Source organism: Haematobia irritans, chromosome 3 (assembly GCF_050003625.1).
Source record: "Haematobia irritans isolate KBUSLIRL chromosome 3, ASM5000362v1, whole genome shotgun sequence".
Classification (NCBI taxonomy): domain Eukaryota; kingdom Metazoa; phylum Arthropoda; class Insecta; order Diptera; family Muscidae; genus Haematobia; species Haematobia irritans.
Window position 1 is genome coordinate 201986510 of NC_134399.1, and position 20009 is coordinate 202006518.

General features: G+C 27.9%; 2 protein-coding genes across 2 annotated transcripts in view; both read right to left on the reverse strand.

The window, feature by feature from the left end:
- The window catches only part of S6KL (ribosomal protein S6 kinase like), a 192500-nt gene that overhangs the window by 135369 nt on the left and 37122 nt on the right, over nt 1-20009 (reverse strand). The window contains exons 2-6 of the mRNA XM_075302249.1: nt 13073-13164; nt 12661-12988; nt 12440-12563; nt 4998-5096; nt 4772-4930 (exon numbers count right to left, since the gene is read on the reverse strand). Coding sequence (XP_075158364.1) covers nt 4772-4930; nt 4998-5096; nt 12440-12563; nt 12661-12988; nt 13073-13164 — 802 coding nt within the window. The remainder of the gene's footprint in view (nt 1-4771; nt 4931-4997; nt 5097-12439; nt 12564-12660; nt 12989-13072; nt 13165-20009) is intronic.
- On the reverse strand, nt 3867-4729 carry Atg101 (autophagy-related protein 101). The gene has a single exon (XM_075302252.1). The coding sequence runs from the start codon at nt 4531-4533 to the stop codon at nt 3877-3879; it is 657 nt and encodes a 218-aa protein (XP_075158367.1). The 5' UTR covers nt 4534-4729; the 3' UTR covers nt 3867-3876.

Genomic DNA, 20009 nt, shown 5'->3' on the forward strand with positions numbered 1-20009 from the left:
AAGCTTTGAAACCCTCAGAAATTTCACCAGCATTACTGAGATGGGATAATCCACCGCTGAAAAACTTTTTAGTGTTCGGTCGAAGCAGGAATCGAACCCACGACCTTGTATATGCAAGGCGGGCATGCTAACCATTGCACCACGGTGGCGTTCAAAGTCCCTTATCATTGAGGCAACCTTAAGATCGGGCAACGCACAGAAAAAAATATCACCAAATATTTCCAATTAAAAAGTTAATTGAAGTTGAAAATGTTTTCAATTAATAAATTAATATATACAATTAACTTTTTAATCATGATAGAAACATTAAGTTAATTACGTCAATGATTGAAAATTTTAAAATTTTTAATTAAAAAAATAATTGATACAATTAACTTTTTAATCAAATTCGGAAACTAATTCAGTTAAAAAATGTGCTGATTTTTTTTTTAATTTTTAATTAAAAATGTATTTCAAACAATCATTTGTTAATCCAAATAAAAACTCTAAGCCAATTCAGAAAGTAATTAAAAATAGTTACCTTTTTTAATTAATAAATTAATTGCGTTTTGCAATCAACATCAATTAAATTTTTAATTGAATCAATGAAAAAATTAATTGAATTTTGCTGAAAAAATCAATTAATTTTTTAATCAAGAATTTTTTCTATGCCCAATTAAAACTGTGATTGATACTATCATTTTCGTGATTGAAGACATTTCAATTAAAAAATTAATTGGATCAATTAATTTGGTGATTGAATCAGAGAAAAAATTTTGTATGTGTAGCATCTAAACGAGTTAGATCGATTTTGAAAAATTGTTTAAAAATTAATTGGGGCAAATTTGCATTGAAAGCCAATAAAACGAGTTGTGTCAACACGAAAAGACGACGTTATCGAACATCGTGAATTTTAGGTAATATCAAATAGCAACTAAACGAGTTAGGTCGATTTTGAAAGTTTTTTTTTTAAATCAATTAGGGCCAATTTGATGGTTAAAACTTCAGGTATTTGACAAAATGTAGATTTTCGTCATTTTAAATATCGAAAAAACAGACTTCGCTTTTTTAGCATTTTCTTATTATTATTACTATTATTTTTTTAATTTTACTTTAAAGAAGTCGTAATTTTATTTCGATTATCACTGAGAGCCTTAACACCATTAAACGTTTTTTTTTTTTTTTTTTGTGCAGTTTATTTCATATCAATGGCCGCCTATCTCAATGATAAAGGACCTCCTCTTAAATATAGTTGCCCATCGTTTATAGAGAAGTTTTACATACTGAAGGATATGACCATTGTTGGGAAATATTTTGGTGTTTTTCCATTAGAAATAAATTTACTTCATTATGACAATGGGTGTATGATTCATTTTAAGGCAAAGAATATTCCACGGAAAATTTCTTTAAATTTTAAAAAGGAAAAAATATTTAATTATCTACTTGTTAAATAACTCTATCCTAGTTTATGGTGTGCACCATTATATTTTACCCGATGTAATTGTTCTGCTAGCAAGTTTTTATACCAATAAGTAACAATGCAAAAATTTCTTATAATCCAATATCTGGAAAGCTTTCTTGATATATATCCAAGGGAAAATAACTCGATCTTCATTATCTGTTTGTTTTGTTTTTCTTTCATTTTAATCCAGAAGTTTAAAAAGTAGATCGAATGGTTGTTTTTAACATTTTAGAATTTTTTTTAATAAAAATATTAAACAAAATAAAAGGCATGAAATTATAATGCGTATGCATATAAACATTTTTCTTTCAATTATTATTCATGGGGGTATAGGTAAACCCCTTGGTAGAAAATAAAGAAAACAAAAAAATAAATTACAATGATGACAAATAAAAAAGAAAAAATCTATACATAAACTGGCAGTTTGTAGATGCGTTACAAAAAAAAAGAAATTGAAAACATTATTTAGAGTAGTATTTATATTTAGTACAACTACACAATGGTCCTTGTTTTTGATTTCAATCAATCATAGTAATAAATTGGTGTTTCTTTTCTAAGATCCAAGAGAAACGAAATACATATAGTAAGTATATATATGAATGTGTAGGTTTGTATATGAATTTATACTTTTTTTCTTTTGTGTGTAGATACGAGAGATTTGCAAATATTTAAAATCTTTGCAAAATATGATTTATTTTTGTTGGTTTTTAATAAATATTTATGTAATGATAGCATTATAGCATACTTAAAAAACTAAACGATGGGTTTTGAATCCTTAAAACTTCTATAAGTAACTAAGGCTTGTTGTTTGTTGTTTTCTTTTCGTAAGAAATTAAAATTAATATGTATAGACGAAACACATATGTATAGAAAAACATATATGGATATTTTACTTATACGCAAGAAATATCTATATATTTATGCGTGTGTGTGTATATATAATAGGTAATGTGTATGTATATTTTGGGGTTTTATCACGTTTTCTTATTTGTTTCATTTTCTGTTTTGTTTTCTTCTTTTTCTTGTTAAACTTAAAACAGATTACTCTTAAATTTATAATTTAATAGTAAGTTAAACAAAGAAAAAAATATTAAATTTAACTTAAAATCTATGGTACTCAACGAAATTTCAATAAATTATTACAATAAAAAAATTTTAAAAATAAAGATCATTCACATATTCATTTTTCCACTATAAAAATATATACATTCACATCCTTCGTCCTCAAATGGCTCTGTATATTATATTTAAATATTGAGTTTTTAATGAAATATTTTTCTCATATCAGTAAAAATTTTGAATTTCGTAATCTGTAAAAATTTTTTAATATTTTTTCGTATAAAATAATAAAAAACATTTAGAGGGAAAACAAAAAAATTGTTCAGCCAGTTTTCCAATAACAACCTTATTCTGCCAGGCTGAATATAAATTTTCTAATAAAAAGTATTATTCTGCCAAGCTAAATATATATGTTTTTTTTTTTAATAGAGAACATTATTCAAACAGGCCGAATCTATGTTTTCAAATAAAAAACTGAATATTAGTTTTCATATACAAAATATTATTTAAGGCCACTTTTGTTTGTGGGTTAATTTTAACAGAAAAAATGTTGGCAGTTGAGCTTCTAAGGGTATGGTCACACAAGGCAAATATTTAACCAAAATGACTGTCGAACTTTTTTCCAGGACCATTTTCGAAATATTTGAATTCTATGTTTCACTCAAATGAATTTCAAAAAAACTCACTCAAATGATTTTTAAAAATATGAAGAAAACTTATTTTTGTCTATTTCTAAATTTTGTAGGTCAAACATTTGAATATAAAACATAATTATAACAGAGCTATTTGAGACGTTGATTAATCATTCATACTTCATTTAACAAAATAATAATAAAAAACTAAAAATAATTTAAATAATTCTTAACGATAATTCTGAGAGAAATAACATTTCAAAATGTGCCTAAACGTCGTTGATGATGGCGACAAAAGCATATGAACATAAAATCACGAGCCAAAGCGTGTAGAAAGCATATGAACGGTGTCTTCGTATAAGGCGAAGAAGGTTTATAATAAACAATCATTTGTTTCTTCTCCAAGTTTATTTGTTGATATTGATAATTATTGGAGCATAAATTCACATCCCATAAAATGATATTTGGTTCATTGGACTCATCACCAGTGCTGGCATCATCATCATCATCAACATCACTGTTGAGGGCAGCATTATCATCACAATTATTGCCCAAATCAGTTTTTCTGCATAGCTTATAAACAACTTGAGACTTGTTAATACATATTTTTCTATCACTTAGACATTGGACAACAATGTCTCTTGTTTTAGCAGTTGTTGGCTGTAATCGACCATAATTCTGGATATTGGTGCTATATCTATGATTAGATTGAGTTTGCGTTATAGGTAACGGTTTTGCAACGCGTCACAATGCGAGGGTCTCTTTTATGATTTTCTTCATGGCATTCCCCATTGAGGGGGCCGCTGAATTCGATGTCGATGAGACAAATTTGAACAGATACGGTTGTACATCGGGATACGTGGTATCGAATATTAGATCCAATTCACTTTGACTCGGTGTCTTAGGTACATAATCGTGTCTATTCATGATTTCCGTTATATAGATGACTTTGTCCGTTAGCAAATCGGCCACATTTTCCCGGCACATTTGTCGCTCATCTTCATTTTCATGTTTGATTAAATCCAAATGTATGGTCCACACCTCCCATGGTATACATTCGGCTGTGAAGGGCCAGCGAGATTTTTTCTTTTGGAAAAATTCCAAGCTTATTTGTCCAGAACCGCATCCCTCGTTAGAGCGTAGCTTTTCACTGAATACATTAATGGCCCTTTTCACAGTACGTTGCAGACTATCCGAGGTGCAGCAAACATAGGTGAAATCAATAAAATCACAATCTACATCGGTGTAGCCCACAGTTCCAATCGAATATTGGGCATCACCGGTGTACATATATTTACCAAGGCAGCGATGGAATAGCACCGTATGAAATATACTAGCCACAGCTTCATCCACTTGACGACCCTCCATGGTCAGATCGAAAACTTGTGAGCGGGCATTCATTGTTGCGTTATTATTATATTGTATTTGTTGTTTATAGAGTTATTAGTTAAATGTTAAAATGCTTAAAGCTAATTATTTGTTTTCGATATATTTATAAGACAGATAGATAGTCTATATTCTATAGATAATAGTTGTTTTGTTTTTTCTACTACTGCTAGTTTCTTTTGTTTCTATTGATTTGTAGTTTGTAGGAAGGAGGGAAAATTTTGTAGTTTTTTTTTTTTTGTTTAAATCGTACCCATATATTGAAAAGTGCCACACATAGTTTTCGTTGTTAAACCCAATCGCAGCCACTTGCTTAATCCAAAATCAGTTAATTTCAAATGATAATCAGCAGTTAGTAAAATATTTTCTGGTTTGGCATCCCTATAGATAATGCCAGCGTTGTGTAGGAAATCTATGTGGAAATCAAAATATGTATAAATAAATTAATATCGTATTAAGAATAAAATATTTTAGCTTACCTAAAGCCAAAGCTATTTCAGCCAAATAGATACGTATTAAATTAATTGAGAAATTGGCTATTTTAGAAAAAAGTTCACCATTAGGTACGTATTCGGATACTGTAAGAGAAAAGGATAAGTTAGAATATGTTAGTTAGTTATGATTATATGTTAGCTAGAATTTAATACGTTCGAAATAGGACTGTTTTCATGTTACTCCCTGAAGATTTAACTAAACCTTAATCAAGAAACAAGTGCAGATATCTTCGCTTCGAATTGCTGTCAACTGAATTCGTTGATCAGCATAAAATAGGGATTATGAAAGTCAAAAACCGTATTATCCACTAACACTGTCAAAAAAAAGTCGAATACAACCTTTTATAATCTATAAAATGAACTTTTAATTTGTTTGAAAATCCAGCCAAATTGACTAATCGATAATTGTGATGTTGGCTATAGAAAATTTTGACAAAATTTTATTTCTATAGAAAATTTTGTTAACATTTTATTTCTACAGAAAATTTTATCAAAATTTTATTTCTATAGAAAATTTTGTCAAAATTTTATTTCTATAGAAAATTTTGTTAAAATTTTATTTCTATAGAAAATTTTGTCAAAATTTTATTTCTATAGAAAATTTTGTCAAAATTTTATTTCTATAGAAAATTTTGTTAACATTTTATTTCTATAGAAAATTTTATCAAAATTTTATTTCTATAGAAAATGTTGTCAAAATTTTATTTCTATAGAAAATTGATAGTGACCAATCCTAAATGAGATTTAACGTAAAAATCGAAAAATTAAATTTAACATTAAAATTAATAATCGGAAAAATCGATTTTATCAAAAAATTATAAAACCGAAAATTGACTTTTGGAAATTTTGAAAATTAGAAAAATCGAAAACTCGACTTTTGCAAAAATCGAAAAATATTTTTGTCTAATATGAGGTTAGATTAGAAGTAGTGGCAACCACGGTTGCCACTCGTGCCAAAAATAGTCTACCAAAATTTGAAGACAGTTTTACCACAATCTACCAAATTTATATTCGTTTTTATTTTCTTCTTTTTGAAGATTTTGATCAAAATTTTTTGTGGTTAGTATGAAAAAATTAAGTGATCCCTTGAAATGTTTGCTGTTTTAACGACTTCAGCTTGCACCAACAAGGGAAAGACTTGAGAGACTACACTCACTTTCACCATGGCCTCTGGGTTGAGGACCTAGGCGGACCTGAAGGACATTTTATCATATGATGGGATTATCCCGGCCGGAGGGGTATAGACATGAAGAGGAAGAAATAAAGGAGTCTGTGGAACCGCAATGAACCAACTATGCTCTAAGTGGACACAAATTCGCTAGGCACAGATTCGTGTCATCCTCCATAACCTAACCTAACCTAACAAGGGAAAGTTACTACTTCTACAAAACGGGAAAAAGTACTCAAAATGGACTTTGGTAGTATTAAAGGACACGAAAATTAAAAATTTTAAAGTTATTGAAAATTTGATATATATATTAAAATTTCTCAACATTTTATTTCTATAGAGATTTTCTTAAAATTTTATTTTTAAAGAAAATTATATCAAAAATTCTCAAAATGTTATTTCTAAGAAAATTTTGTCAAAATTTTATTTCTATAGAAAATTTTTTCAAAATTTTTTTTCGTTTGTTGTTGATATTGTTGACCTTTTTATTTTAGTTTTTATGAGTTTTTTGCCCATGTTCCCAAATCCACTTCCAGGTGAATGTGAATCAATTCCACGATTTTCGTGTCCTACAATCCACTTTCACCGGAATTTTCGTGAAATCAATTCACTTGCAAAAGTCTTGTTGAAAGTTGAACTATGTCCAAGATGGGTGTATTTCCGGTTAAAAAAGTACTCGCGTAAAAAATTTGAAATGTTTTATATTTAATACATGAGTTTTATTAAAACTGCGTCATTTTTAATTTAAAAAAAAAATAATAAATTATAATAAGTCTATTGATTCCACTTATTTTGATTTCCGCCTTAGTGAATTTTTGTGTGATTTGTGCAACCCAGCTGGTTACAGAAATGTTCAAAAAAGAACGTGGAATTAAGAACACCAAATTTTCACATTCGTGGATTTGAAGTGGATATCGGAACATTGGTGTTTCTATTTTTTATAGAAAATATTTTTATGATTTTTTATCTCATAATCTCGGCTATAGGTCTATAAATTAAACTTGAAATTGTTGGTTTCTTGTTTTTTTAGTAGAAGAAAAACAGACAGCGGAGAAAATGTAAAGTACAATGGATAGTTTGATTTTATTTTGTGAATTTTGTAATTAATTTTTGTACAATTTTGTAATTTGTAGCCTTGAAAACGGTTCTGACGAAGTCAACCGAAATGTCGGAAAATAAAAAAAACAAGAAACCAACAATTTCAAGTTTAATTTATAGACCTATAGCCGAGATTATGAGATAAAAAATCATAAAAATATTTTCTATAGAAAATTTTGCCAAAATTTTATTTCTATAGAAAATTTTGTCAAAATTGTATTTCTATTGAAAATTTTGTTAAAATTTAATTTCTATAGAAAATTTTGTTAAAATTTTATTTCTATAGAAAATTTTGTCAAAATTTTATTTCTATAGAAAATTTTGTTAAAATTTTATTTCTATAGAAAATTTTATCAAAATTTTATGTCTATAGAAAATTTTATCAAAATTTTATTTCTATAGAAAATTTTGTCAAAATTTTATTTCTATAGAAAATTTTGTCAAAATTTTATTTCTATAGAAAATTTTGTCAAAATTTTATTTCTATTGTAAATTTTATCAAAATTTTATTTCTATAGAAAATTTTATCAAGATTTTATTTCTATAGAAAATTGATAGTGACCAATCGTAAATGAGATTTAACGTAAAAATCGAAAAATTAAATTTAACATTAAAATTAATAATCGGAAAAATCGATTTTATCAAAAAATTATTTAAAATTAATTTTGAAAATTAGAAAAATCGAAAACTCGACTTTTGCAAAAATCGAAAAATATTTTTGTCTAATATGAGGTTAGATTAGGAGTAGTGGCAACCACGGTTGCCACTCGTGCCAAAAATAGTCTACCAAAATTTTAAGACAGTTTTACCACAATCTACCAAATTTATATTTTTTTTATTTTCTTCTTTTTGAAGATTTTGATCAAAATTTTTTGTGGTTAGTATGAAAAAAGGAAGTGATCCCTTGAAATGTAAATGTGTCGAATTTTTACTGTTTTAACGACTTCAGCTTGCACCAACAAGGGAAAAACTTGAGAGAATACAATCACATTCACCATGGCCTCTGGGTTGAGGGCCTAGCCAGATCTGAAGGACATTTTATCGTATGATGGGATTATCCCGGCCGGAGGGATAGAGACATGAAGAGGAAGAAATAAAGGAGTGTGTGGAACCGCAATGGACCAACTATGGTCTAAGTGGACACAAATTCGCTAGGCACAGATTCGTGTCATCCTCCATAACCTAACCTAACCTAACCTAACAAGGGAAAGTTACTACTTCTACAAACCGGGAAAAATTACTCAAAATGGACTTTGGTGGTATTAAAGAACACGAAAATTAAAAATTTTAAAGTTATTGAATTTATAGAAAATTTGGTATATATATTAAATTTTCTCAACATATTATTTCTATAGAGATTTTCTTAAAATTTTATTTCTATCGAAAATTTTATCAAAAATTCTAAAAATGTTATTTCTAAAGAAAATTTTGTCAAAATTTTATTTCTATAGAAATTTTTTTCAATATTCGTTTTCGTTGTTGATAGTGTTTACCTTTTTATTTTTATTTTAATTTTTATGATTTTTTTATTTCATAATCTCGGCTATTTTTTTTGTTTTTTTTTTAGCAGAAGAAAAACAGACAGCGAAGTAACAAGACAGCGGAGAAAATGTAAAGTACAATAGATAGTTTGTGAATTTTGTAATTAATTTTTGTAAATTTTTGTCAAAATTTTATTTCTATAGAAAATTTTGTCAAAATGTTATTTCTATAGAAAATGTTGTCAAAATTTTATTTCTATCGAAAATTTTGTCAAAAGTTTATTTCTATAGAAAATTTTATCAAAATTTTATTTCTATAGAAATTTTTGTCAAAATTTTATTTCTATAGAAATTTTTGTCAGAATTATTTCTATAGAATATTTTATCAAAATTTTATTTCTATAGACAATTTTGTCAAACTTTTTTTCTATAGAAAATTTTGTCAAAATTTTATTTCTATAAAAAATTTGGCAAAATGTTACTTCTATAAAAAATTTGGCAAAATGCTACTTCTATAGCAAATGTTGGCAAAATTTTATTTCTATAGAAAATTTTGTCAAAGTGTTATTTCTATAGAAAATTTTGTCAAAATTTTATTTCTATCGAAAATTTTGTCAAAAGTTTATTTCTATAGAAATAATTTTTTTACCAAAATTTTATTTCTATAGAAATTTTTGTCAAAATTTTATTTCTATAGAAATTTTTGTCAGAATTTTATTTCTATAGAATATTTTATCAAAATTTTATTTCTATAGAAAATTTTGTCAAACTTTTTTTCTATAGAAAATTTAATTTCTATAGAAAATTTTGTCAAAATTTTATGTCTATAAAAAATTTGGCAAAATTTTACTTCTATAAAAAATTTGGCAAAATTTTATTTCTATAGAAAATGTTATCAAAATTTTATTTCTATAGAAAATTTTGTCAACATTTTATTTCTTTATGAAATTTTGTCAAAATTTTATTTCTTTGGGAAATATTGTCAAAATTTTATTTCTATAGAAAAGTTTGCCAAAATTTTATTTATGCAGAAAATTTTGTCAAAAGTTTATTTATATAGAAAATGTTTTTAAATTTTATTTATATATAAAAAATTTGGTCACCAGTTTAATTATATAGAAAATTTAAGTACCTCTTAGTTGTAGAGGAACGTTTTGCAAAATCTATCAAAACATCAAGAATTCTACCAATCTACCAAACAGTAAAAAATAAACCATTTTTGGTAGAATTCTACAAACTGTGACAATCGTGGTGGCAACCTGTAATTTGAGGATCACTTCAGATTATTCAGTCTATAGTGATACCACAGTGGTAAAATCACTGAGTGCTGCCCGATTGCATCTTTAGCTCAATAGCAAGGGATCTTCTTTTTCTATAGTAACGATAATAGTATGGTGTCAACCACAGGAAGACAAGAAAGATGTCAGAATTATGTGACTATAAACATTTGGAATTGCGTAGCTTCCCAGAAAAAACTCTCATTACCCGGTAATCTTGTAGGTAGGCCTATTTAAAAATTAATAACCACTTATTAATTGGCATCGCTCCAGATTACATTTACATACGCATGTCCTAGGAGGAAAGTACTTCTCCCCAGACATACTTTCGGCCATGAAATAAGTAGTGTTTTTAAAGCATATAATCACCTAATATGTAATCACTTATTCGTTGAAAAAAATTTGTCTTTGAAACTAAATGAAAAAATTTTCATAAATTTAGTTTAGCCATTTTATTTCCATTAAGTTAATTTTTTTTGTGAAATAATAAAATTTACTTGTTTCAGTAAAAAAGAATCCTAAACTGAAAGCAGTTAGGAATAGTTCATTAACTAGAATAAGGCATGGCATTTTACTAATACTGTTTTCTTCGCGGGGTATAAGAATTTACTACTGAACAAGAAAATTTTATTCACTGATAACAAAGCATTCGTAAAAATGAACAAAACCCGAACTAAAGCCAAGTTTTACATTTAGTAAAATTTCTTATAAAATGATAATTCTAACTTCCTTTATTATAGAAAGCTTATCATACATACGAATAACACTTAGCATAGAAAAGTATTTTAGTTCATTCGTACTAAGAAATATTCAATTCTTTCAATTCTATTTTATTAAGCCAACTGCCTAAAAATTAGAGAATAACAAATCTAAAATTACCCAGAGGTATTTATTTTTGCCATTACAAAAAAGTCATTGTAACTCACCGCAATGTAATGCAATGTGTAATGAGAGCTTTACTCCAGGTAATGCAAATTGTAATGAGATGTGGTTACCTAGTTTTTTCTGGGTTGCCTTTCCTGGTTTAGGTATGAATATCACCTATATTTTTTGAAAGCTTAACTGCTAAATGAAGCGCTAAGTTATTCGGATCCCTATGTGGAGTCTTGCCAATAATGGGAATTTCCCACAAATTGGGGATATTTTTCGTGGATGGGGACGAAAATTTTAAGTTGGGGACTTGGGAATTTCGCGGGGAATTTCCATAAATTTGGAGATTTTTTCGAAATCCGTTCACCATAATGAAGCAGGTTTGTAATAATGATTTACATGAAATTCTGTTATTTCTACATAACTAAAAATGATACAAAAGGGTGCAAATGAAACGGGCACAGGATTTTATTTTGGGGACCCAAGCGGTAATTTATAATTTTACTCAGCTAGGTTAAGAAATTGTGAAATCATTTCGTGAGGACTCGGGCCTAAATTTTGTTCTCTTATCAGTGTTCATGCCTGATTTGGACAATAGTTATATCCCATAAATATAGAAATGATGAAGATGGTTCACCTTCATATTTATCTATCGCCCAATTTTATTACTTGAGTAATTAGAAATAAATTTTAGTCCATAAATACATGGTGACATAACTACTATATCCATTTTTCGAACATTTGGAAGTCAAGCAAGCTGGTATAACAAAAAAAATTTAGATTTTTCAATTATTACCGATATTTTACCGCATAGATCTATTTCTTTATTTTTGACAAAAATTGATTGGGGATTTTTGTGAGGAATTTTGATATAAATTGGGGGACGAAATCGTCTTAATTTGGGGAGAAGAGCCAGAAAAATACTGGCAACATTGCCTATGTGCTAGCGCCCATCAATGACAGACCAAATGCAGTGGATTTGGTAACAGTTTTCGTCCGACTTGAGAACTTTCTTGTTGGTTTTATGCAAATTGAACCCGGAAATAAACTAGAGTTATTCTTGTATATATATCAAGAGTAGTCCGATTTTATATTATGCTTTTCAACACAGCATTTCAATTTCAATTACTCCTTAATATACATAGTTCGTTTCTAAAGTTTATTCATATCAACATTTCCATTTTCGATAGCACAATTCAATTTGCCGAAAATCATTCGGAATTTTATCGTTATCATTATTTCGGCTTGAGAACCTTTTAATAAAAAAATCATTTTTACGATTTTTGATTAATTATTAAATTTATTATCCAATATCTCGTCTAACATTGTTAGTCTTTGACTAAAATGGTCTGTTATTGTGGGGATAAAGGAATTCATTTTTTTAACAAATAAAAAAAATGTGTAGACAGCTTATGCCTGTTTTTTTATGAGAGTTAAATGCCAATATTTTTCATTCGAAACGAACTTATAATGCCGGCACTTTTATTTTTTTTAATGATATAAACAAAAATCAACAATATCTTGAATACTTACATATATGCAAATTATGACGATTTTGCCAAAGATCAAATTGTTGTACTATAAAAGGATTATGACCACAGAGTTTCTGGATATCGGCTTCGTCTTTAATTTGCTGAACACTATTTTCTGAGATTATCTGCAAAACACCAAATGAACGGTTGGGGGGGTAATAACCCGATAAGTTATCAAGTCAACAATAATAAGGAAGAGAAAATAATCAAATTGGTACGTACTTTAGATTTCTTCAGAACTTTTAAAGCATAAACAGGAGTTGAAGAAAGATTATCAGAATGTGGTATTATTTGATTCTGATACTGATGCGTATTGTGGTATTGTTGGTCTTTTGGTTGATATTTTTCTGGGTATTTTTGTTTTATTTCTGCTGCACGCTGCTTATCAATAACTCTAAAAACCACACCGAAGGCACCCTTAGCTACCAAATGATCAATATGAAATTCTCCGTTACGACTTGACTCTTTAAAGTGTGAACTGAAAATGGCATTTGTGAGAGGCTTATGCCATTGGGTTTTAGAACGGCGACCGTATTGTAAAGTATTGTAACTAAGGGCATGAAGGGAAGGGAAACAAAACGAAGATTAAAACTGAGATTAAATTTTTAATTAAAATGCATTTTTTTTGTTTTACCCTTTACGTGAAGATTTTGATCGTTGTTTAAAAGAATTGCGACCAGAAAAGGACAAATTCCAATTTAAACTGCCAAGACTCCAAAAAGAGGCCTAGAAATAGTTCAAGAAAAAAAAAATCAATTAAATATCACAAAAACTTAAAGAAAGCTAATAATATCATAAATATAAAAATAATGGATAGTTAGTAAATATTTTGCAATAATTTGTTGTTGATGTCGTTTTTGTTTTTTTCATTTTTTATGCCATCTCATTGCCATTGCCGTCATTATTACTTATATTTGCGCGGTGCTTTTTTTATTTCTCTTGACTTAAACAACGTTTACGTGCAAGCGGACATGAGTCAGTCGGCAAGTACACATACATACCAGAGGTGGTGGTGCATTTAACCGGCAGCCAATCAGTCGGCGGTAAGTTTCTTTAACCTTTTTTTTTTCTTCGAGAAGTTCTTTTTGTTTTTGTATTTTCCTAATCGGTGCAGGCGGTTAATGGCTGATAGGCTCGTGTGTTTTTCTTGGTGGACTACAATGTTATGGTCAATAAACACATTCTGTTGTTTTTCAGATCGTTGTGTCGTCAAAACGCTTGAACAAAATATCTTTTTTGCTTTATCGCAAATTTGTAGCACGATTCCAGATAATTATTTATTATCTAAATCAATTACCAGTTGCTATTAAATGGTTATTGCTATTTTTGTTTTTTGCAAAGGAAATACATTTCAAATTTCATGAGGTGTTTATTTGCACTAAACTAATTTAGCCCAATTTGGCCAAACTGGGTCAGTCATTGAGTTTTTTTTTTTTTTTGCTGGCTTAATTTTTATGTACCACCAGCTATTGTGAGTTAAATGGCCTTTCTATTCAAATTACTGTAAATATTATTTGCTAATAAAAAAAATGAATATAATTCATTGTTTAGATTCTTTGTTAAAGTTAATAAAAAAAAAACCCACTAATGACACTAATGAAATGTCATTTCATGTGTTTTTAAGCTATATATGCATGTATCTATATATATTTTGTATGTGCTAATATTTAAATGTTAAAATCTAAATTTTGCATGTTTAACGCGAATTAGAATTAGATACAGTGGGCAAGCAAAAAAAATTACGTACATCAATCAATTTCCCATATATGCCTTAATTATGGCTTAAAAATAAGTGGCCCAAATAGTTTGTTATTTAATTGCAATTTTTTTTGTAAATGTGAAATCCTGAAATTACATTAATAATTTTTTTTTTTTTTTATGAGGTCTCTCTACTGGAGATTAGACTAAGGCTATTTTCGAAATAAATATTTGGTTACCGTTTTTTTTTTAACAGTCCTATTGTGATTTTATATATCCATATCATATATGTAGAATGGCTGTTTATTGCTACCCAGTAACAAATTTGGAAGTTATTCTAAAGGCACAACTTTAAAATCTCTTCCAAAAATGTCCTCCCAAAGATGTTCTTTATATTTAATTTTGCTTTTTATTTTATTTTTTTTTAATGGGTAATTTTAATTTTTTGTTTCAAATCGGTTAAAAACAGAATAAACAAGTAAGGAAAGTCTAAAGTCGGGCGGGGCCGACTATATTATACCCTGCACCACTTTGTAGATCTAAATTTTCGATACCATATCACACCCGTCAAATGTGTTGGGGGCTATATATAAAGGTTTGTCCCAAATACATACATTTAAATATCACTCGATCTGGAAGAATTTGATAGACTTCTACAAAATCTTTAGACTCAAAATTTAAGTCGGTTAATGCACTGTTCCACACAATGTTAGTAAAAAAAATATGGGAAACATTTACATCTGAAGCAATTTTAAGGAAACTTCGCAAAAGTTTATTTATGATTTATCGCTCGATATATATGTATTAGAAGTTTAGGAAAATTAGAATCATTTTTACAACTTTTTTATTTTGACCATTTTTTTCGAAATCAGAAAAAAACATATATATGGGAGATATATCTAAATCTGAACCGATTTCAACAAAATTTGGCACGCATTGCAACAATGCTAATTCTACTCCCTGTGCAAAATTTCAACTAAATCGGAGTTAAAAATTGGTCTCTGTGGTCATATGAGTGTAAATCGGGCGAAAACTATATATGGGAGATATATCTAAATCTGAACCGATTTCAACCGAATTTGGCACGCATAGCTACAATGCTAATTCTACTCCCTGTGCAAAATTTCAACTAAATCGGAGCAAAAAATTGGCCTCTGTGGTCATATGAGTGTAAATCGGCCGAAACTATATATTGGAGCTATATCTAAATCTGAACCGATTTCAACCAAATTTGGCACGCATAGCTACAATGCTTAAATTGGGGTAAAACTCTGGCTTCTGGGACCGTATTAGTCCATATCGGGCGAAAGATATATATGGGAGCTATATCTAAATCTGAACCGATTTCAATAAAATTTGGCACACTTGACTATAGTACTAATTGTTCAAAATTTTAAGCAAATTATGGTAAAACTCTGGCTTCTGGGGCCATCTAAGTCCATATCGGGCGACATATATATATGGGAGCTATATCTAAATCTGAACCGATTTCTTCCAAAATCAATAGGGATCTATTCTGAGCCAAAACACATACTTGCGCCAAATTTGAAGTCGATTGGACTAAAACTGCGACCTAGACTTTGATTACAGAAATGTGTTCACGGACAGACGGACATGGTTATATCGACTCAGGAGCCCACCCTGAGCATTTTTGCCAAAGATACCATGTGTCTATCTCGTTTCCTTCTGGGTGTTGCAAACATATGCACTAACTTATAATACCCTGTTCCACAGTGTGGAGCAGGGTATAAAAATATTGAAATGCTAAATCCATTCTAGAACAAGTATATACGGCCGTAAATTCGGCCAGGCCGAATCTCGTGTACCCTCCACCATGGATTGCCTAGAAACTTCTACTAAAGACTGTCAACCACAATCGAATTACTTGTGTTGCGATAACACTTGCCGATGGCAAGGTATCTTAAAACTTCTGAACACCGTCTTCTAATTTGTAATATAATATAATTCAGTTTGACAAAATTGTCTATAGAAATAAAATTTTGACAAAATATTCTATAGAAATAAAATTTTTACAAAATTTTCTATAGAAATAAAATTTTGACAATATTTTCAATAGAAATAAAATTTTGACAAAACATTCTATAGTAATAAAATTTTGACAAAATTTTCTATAGAAATAACATTTTTACAAAATTTTCTATAGAAATAAAATTTTGACAAAATTTTCTATACAAATAAAATTTTGACAACATGTTCTATAGAAATAAAATTTTGACAAAATTTTCTATAGAAACAAAATGTTGACAAAACAGTCTATAGAAATAAAATTTTGACAAAATTTTCTATAGAAATAAAATTTCTACAACATTTTCTATAGAAATAAAACTTTGACAAAACATTCTATAGTAATAAAATTTTGACAAAATTTTCTATAGAAATAAAATTTTGACAACATTTTCTATAGAAATAAAATTTTGACAAAATGTTCTATAGAAATGAAATTTTGACAACATTTTCAATAGAAATAAAATTTTGACAAAATTTTATATACAAATAAAATTTTGACAAAATTTTCTATAGAAATAACATTTTGACAAAATTTTCTATAGAAATAAAATTTTGACAAAAATTTCTGTAGAAATAAAACATTGACAAAACATTCTATAGTAACAAAATTTTGACAAAATTTTCTATAGAAATAAAATTTTGACAAAATTTTCTATAGAAATAAAATTTTGACAAAATTTTCTATAGAAATAAAATTTTGACAAAATTTTCTATAGAAATAAAATTTTGACAAAATTTTCTATAGAAATACAATTTTGACAAAATTATCTATAGAAATCAAATTTTGAAAAACATATTCTATAGAAATAAAATTTTGACAAAATTTTCTATAGAAATAAGATTTGGTAGATTATTTTTGGTGATATAGACCAATTTTTGGGTGATTGCCCATCGGCTATATATAACTATAGACCGTTATGAACCAATTTTTGCATGGCTTTTAGCGTCCATATACTAGCGCAATGTACCAAATTTCATCTTCAAGAGGTTCCGGAGGTCAAATCTGGGGAACGGTATTTATGGGGGCTATATATAATTATGGATCGATATGGACCAATTTTTGCACGGTTGTTAGAGACCATATACTAACACCACGTACCAAGGTTAGGTTAGGTTAGGTGGCAGCCCGATGTATTAGGCTCACTTAGACTATTCACTCCATAGTGATACCACATTGGTGAACTTCTCTCTTATCACTGAGTGGTGCCCGATTCCATGTTAAGCTCAATGACAAGGGACCTCCTTTTTATAGCCGAGTCCGAACGGCGTTCCACATTGCAGTGAAACCACTTAGAGAAGCTTTGAAACCCTCAGAAATGTCACCAGCATTACTGAGGTGGGATAATCCACTGCTGAAAAACTTTTTTGGTGTTCGGCCGAAGCAGGAATCGAACCCAAGGCCTTGTGTATGCAAGGCGGGCATGTTAACCATTGCACAAGGGTGGCTCCCACATACTAAATTGCGGATCGGATGAATTTTTCTCAACAAAGAGGCTCCACAAGACAAATTTGGGGGTCGGTTTATATGGGGGCTATACGTAAAAGTGGTACCATATGGCCCATTTTCAAGTCGATAGCTTGTTTCGTTCGGAAGTTAGCGTGATTTCAACAGACAGACGGACGGACGGACATGCTTAGATCGACTCAGAATTTCACCACGACCCAATCTTAGAGCAATATTTCGATGTGTTAAAAACGGAATGACAAAGTTAAATACCCCCCATCCTATGGTGGAGGGTATAGAAATTGTCAATTTAAAAAAAAATTATAAAGAAAAATTATAAAAAATTATAAAAATTATTTATTTATATGACAAATTTTTTTTAATTCACATCCAAAACACTAAATTCGGATCACACATTAAGGAATGATGCAAATTCAGTGCTACGGCTGTTCAAATGTTGGACATCCGTCCCATGTGAAATTCATCGCTTCTAAGCCAAATTTGCATTACTTCCGGATCCACTACTTTTACTTTTCTTCCTGGATACAGATACACAACGAATATTAAGCCCCAAATGATCCCACCATTCTTCTCTTTTATCAATAACTACTGCACAGATCGATGTTAAAATAGTCATTTTGTCAATATTTTATTTCTATAGAATATGTTTTTCAAAATTTGATTTGTATAGAAAATGTTTTCCAAAATTTTATTTCTATAGAAAATTTTGTCAAAATTTTATTTCTATAGAAAATTTTGTCAAAATTTTATTTCTATAGAAAATTTTGTCTAAATTTTATTTCTATAGAAAATTTTGTCTAAATTTTATTTCTATAGAAAAATTTGTCAAAATTTTATTTCTATAGAAAAATTATTCAACATTTTATTTCCTTAGAAAGTATTGACAAAATATTATTTCTATAGAAAATTTTGTCAAATTTTATTTCTGTAGCAAATATTGTCAAAATTTTATTTCTATAGAAAATTTTGTCAAAACTTTATTTCTATAGAAAATGTTGTCAACATTTTATTTCTATAAAAAAATTTGGCAACATTTTATTTCTATAAAAAAATTTTTACAAAACTTTATTTCTATAGAAAATTTTGTCAAAATTTTATTTCTATAGAAAATTTTGTCAAAATTTTATTTCTATAGAAAGTTTTGCCAAAATTTTATTTCTAAAGAAAAATTTGTTAAAATTTTATTTCTATAGAAAATTTTATTCGTATAGAAAATTTTGTCAAAATTTTATTTCTATAGAAAAAATTGTCAAAATATTATTTCTATAGAAAATTTTGTCAAGATTTTATTTCTTTAGAAAATATTGCCAAAATCATATTTCTATATAAAAATTTGTTAAAATTTTATTTCTGTAGAAAATGTTGTGAAAAATTTTATTTCTATAGAAATTATTGCCAAAAATTTATTTCTATAGCAAACTTTGTAAAAAATTTTATTTTAAAAAAATTTGTAAAAAAATTTTATTTCCATAGACAATTTTTTCAACATTTTATTTCTATAGAAAATATTGACAAAATTTTATTTCTATAGAAAATTTTGTCAAAATTTTATTTCTATAGAAAATTTTGGCAAAATTTTATTTCTATAAAAAATTTTGTCAAAATGTTATTTCTATAGAAAAAACTGTCAAAATATTATTTCTATAGAAAAATTTGTCTATAGAAAATTTAGTCAAAATTTTATTTTTCTAGAAAAATTTGTCAAAATTTTATTTCGATAGAAAAATTTGTCAACATTTTATTTCTAAAGAAAAATTTGTTAAAATTTTATTTCTATAAAAAATGTTGTCAAAATTTTCTTTTTATTGAAAATTTTTTCAAAATTTTATTTCTTTAGAAAATTTTTGAAGTACAAATAACAAACAAGGCTTTTTTAATAATCACCGATTTTCGTATTTCAGAACATTTTATATTATTTTATTTTTTTTTTTGTTTGTTTTTTGTTTCGGATAAAAGTATTTTGTTTTAATTCTTTGGTGTATGTTCAAAACATTTATTTTTTGCTTTTTGGTTTTGTACACGATATTTTTTGCACAATAATAATATCATATTATGTTATACACAATATTTCAAAATTTTTTATCTCACATACCTAGCTTGTTGCAGTTTTCGGCACAGAGAATAGTCCAATCTTTGAAATTTGACTTCTTGGATTTATTTGCTAAATCGTTATTTTTTAATACTTTTAATTTTCTTTCACCATAAATGCAATTCTTATTTTTTTTGTTGATTTAAATATCACAAAATGAACACAAATGTTTAAGCGTTTTACTTTTCAGCTTGATATTTAATAACTTTTAGTATACATATATTTGTTTTTCTTTAATGTATTTATGGCACACCTTTCTATTAGTTTATAAGTTTGGTTTTCACAGAAACT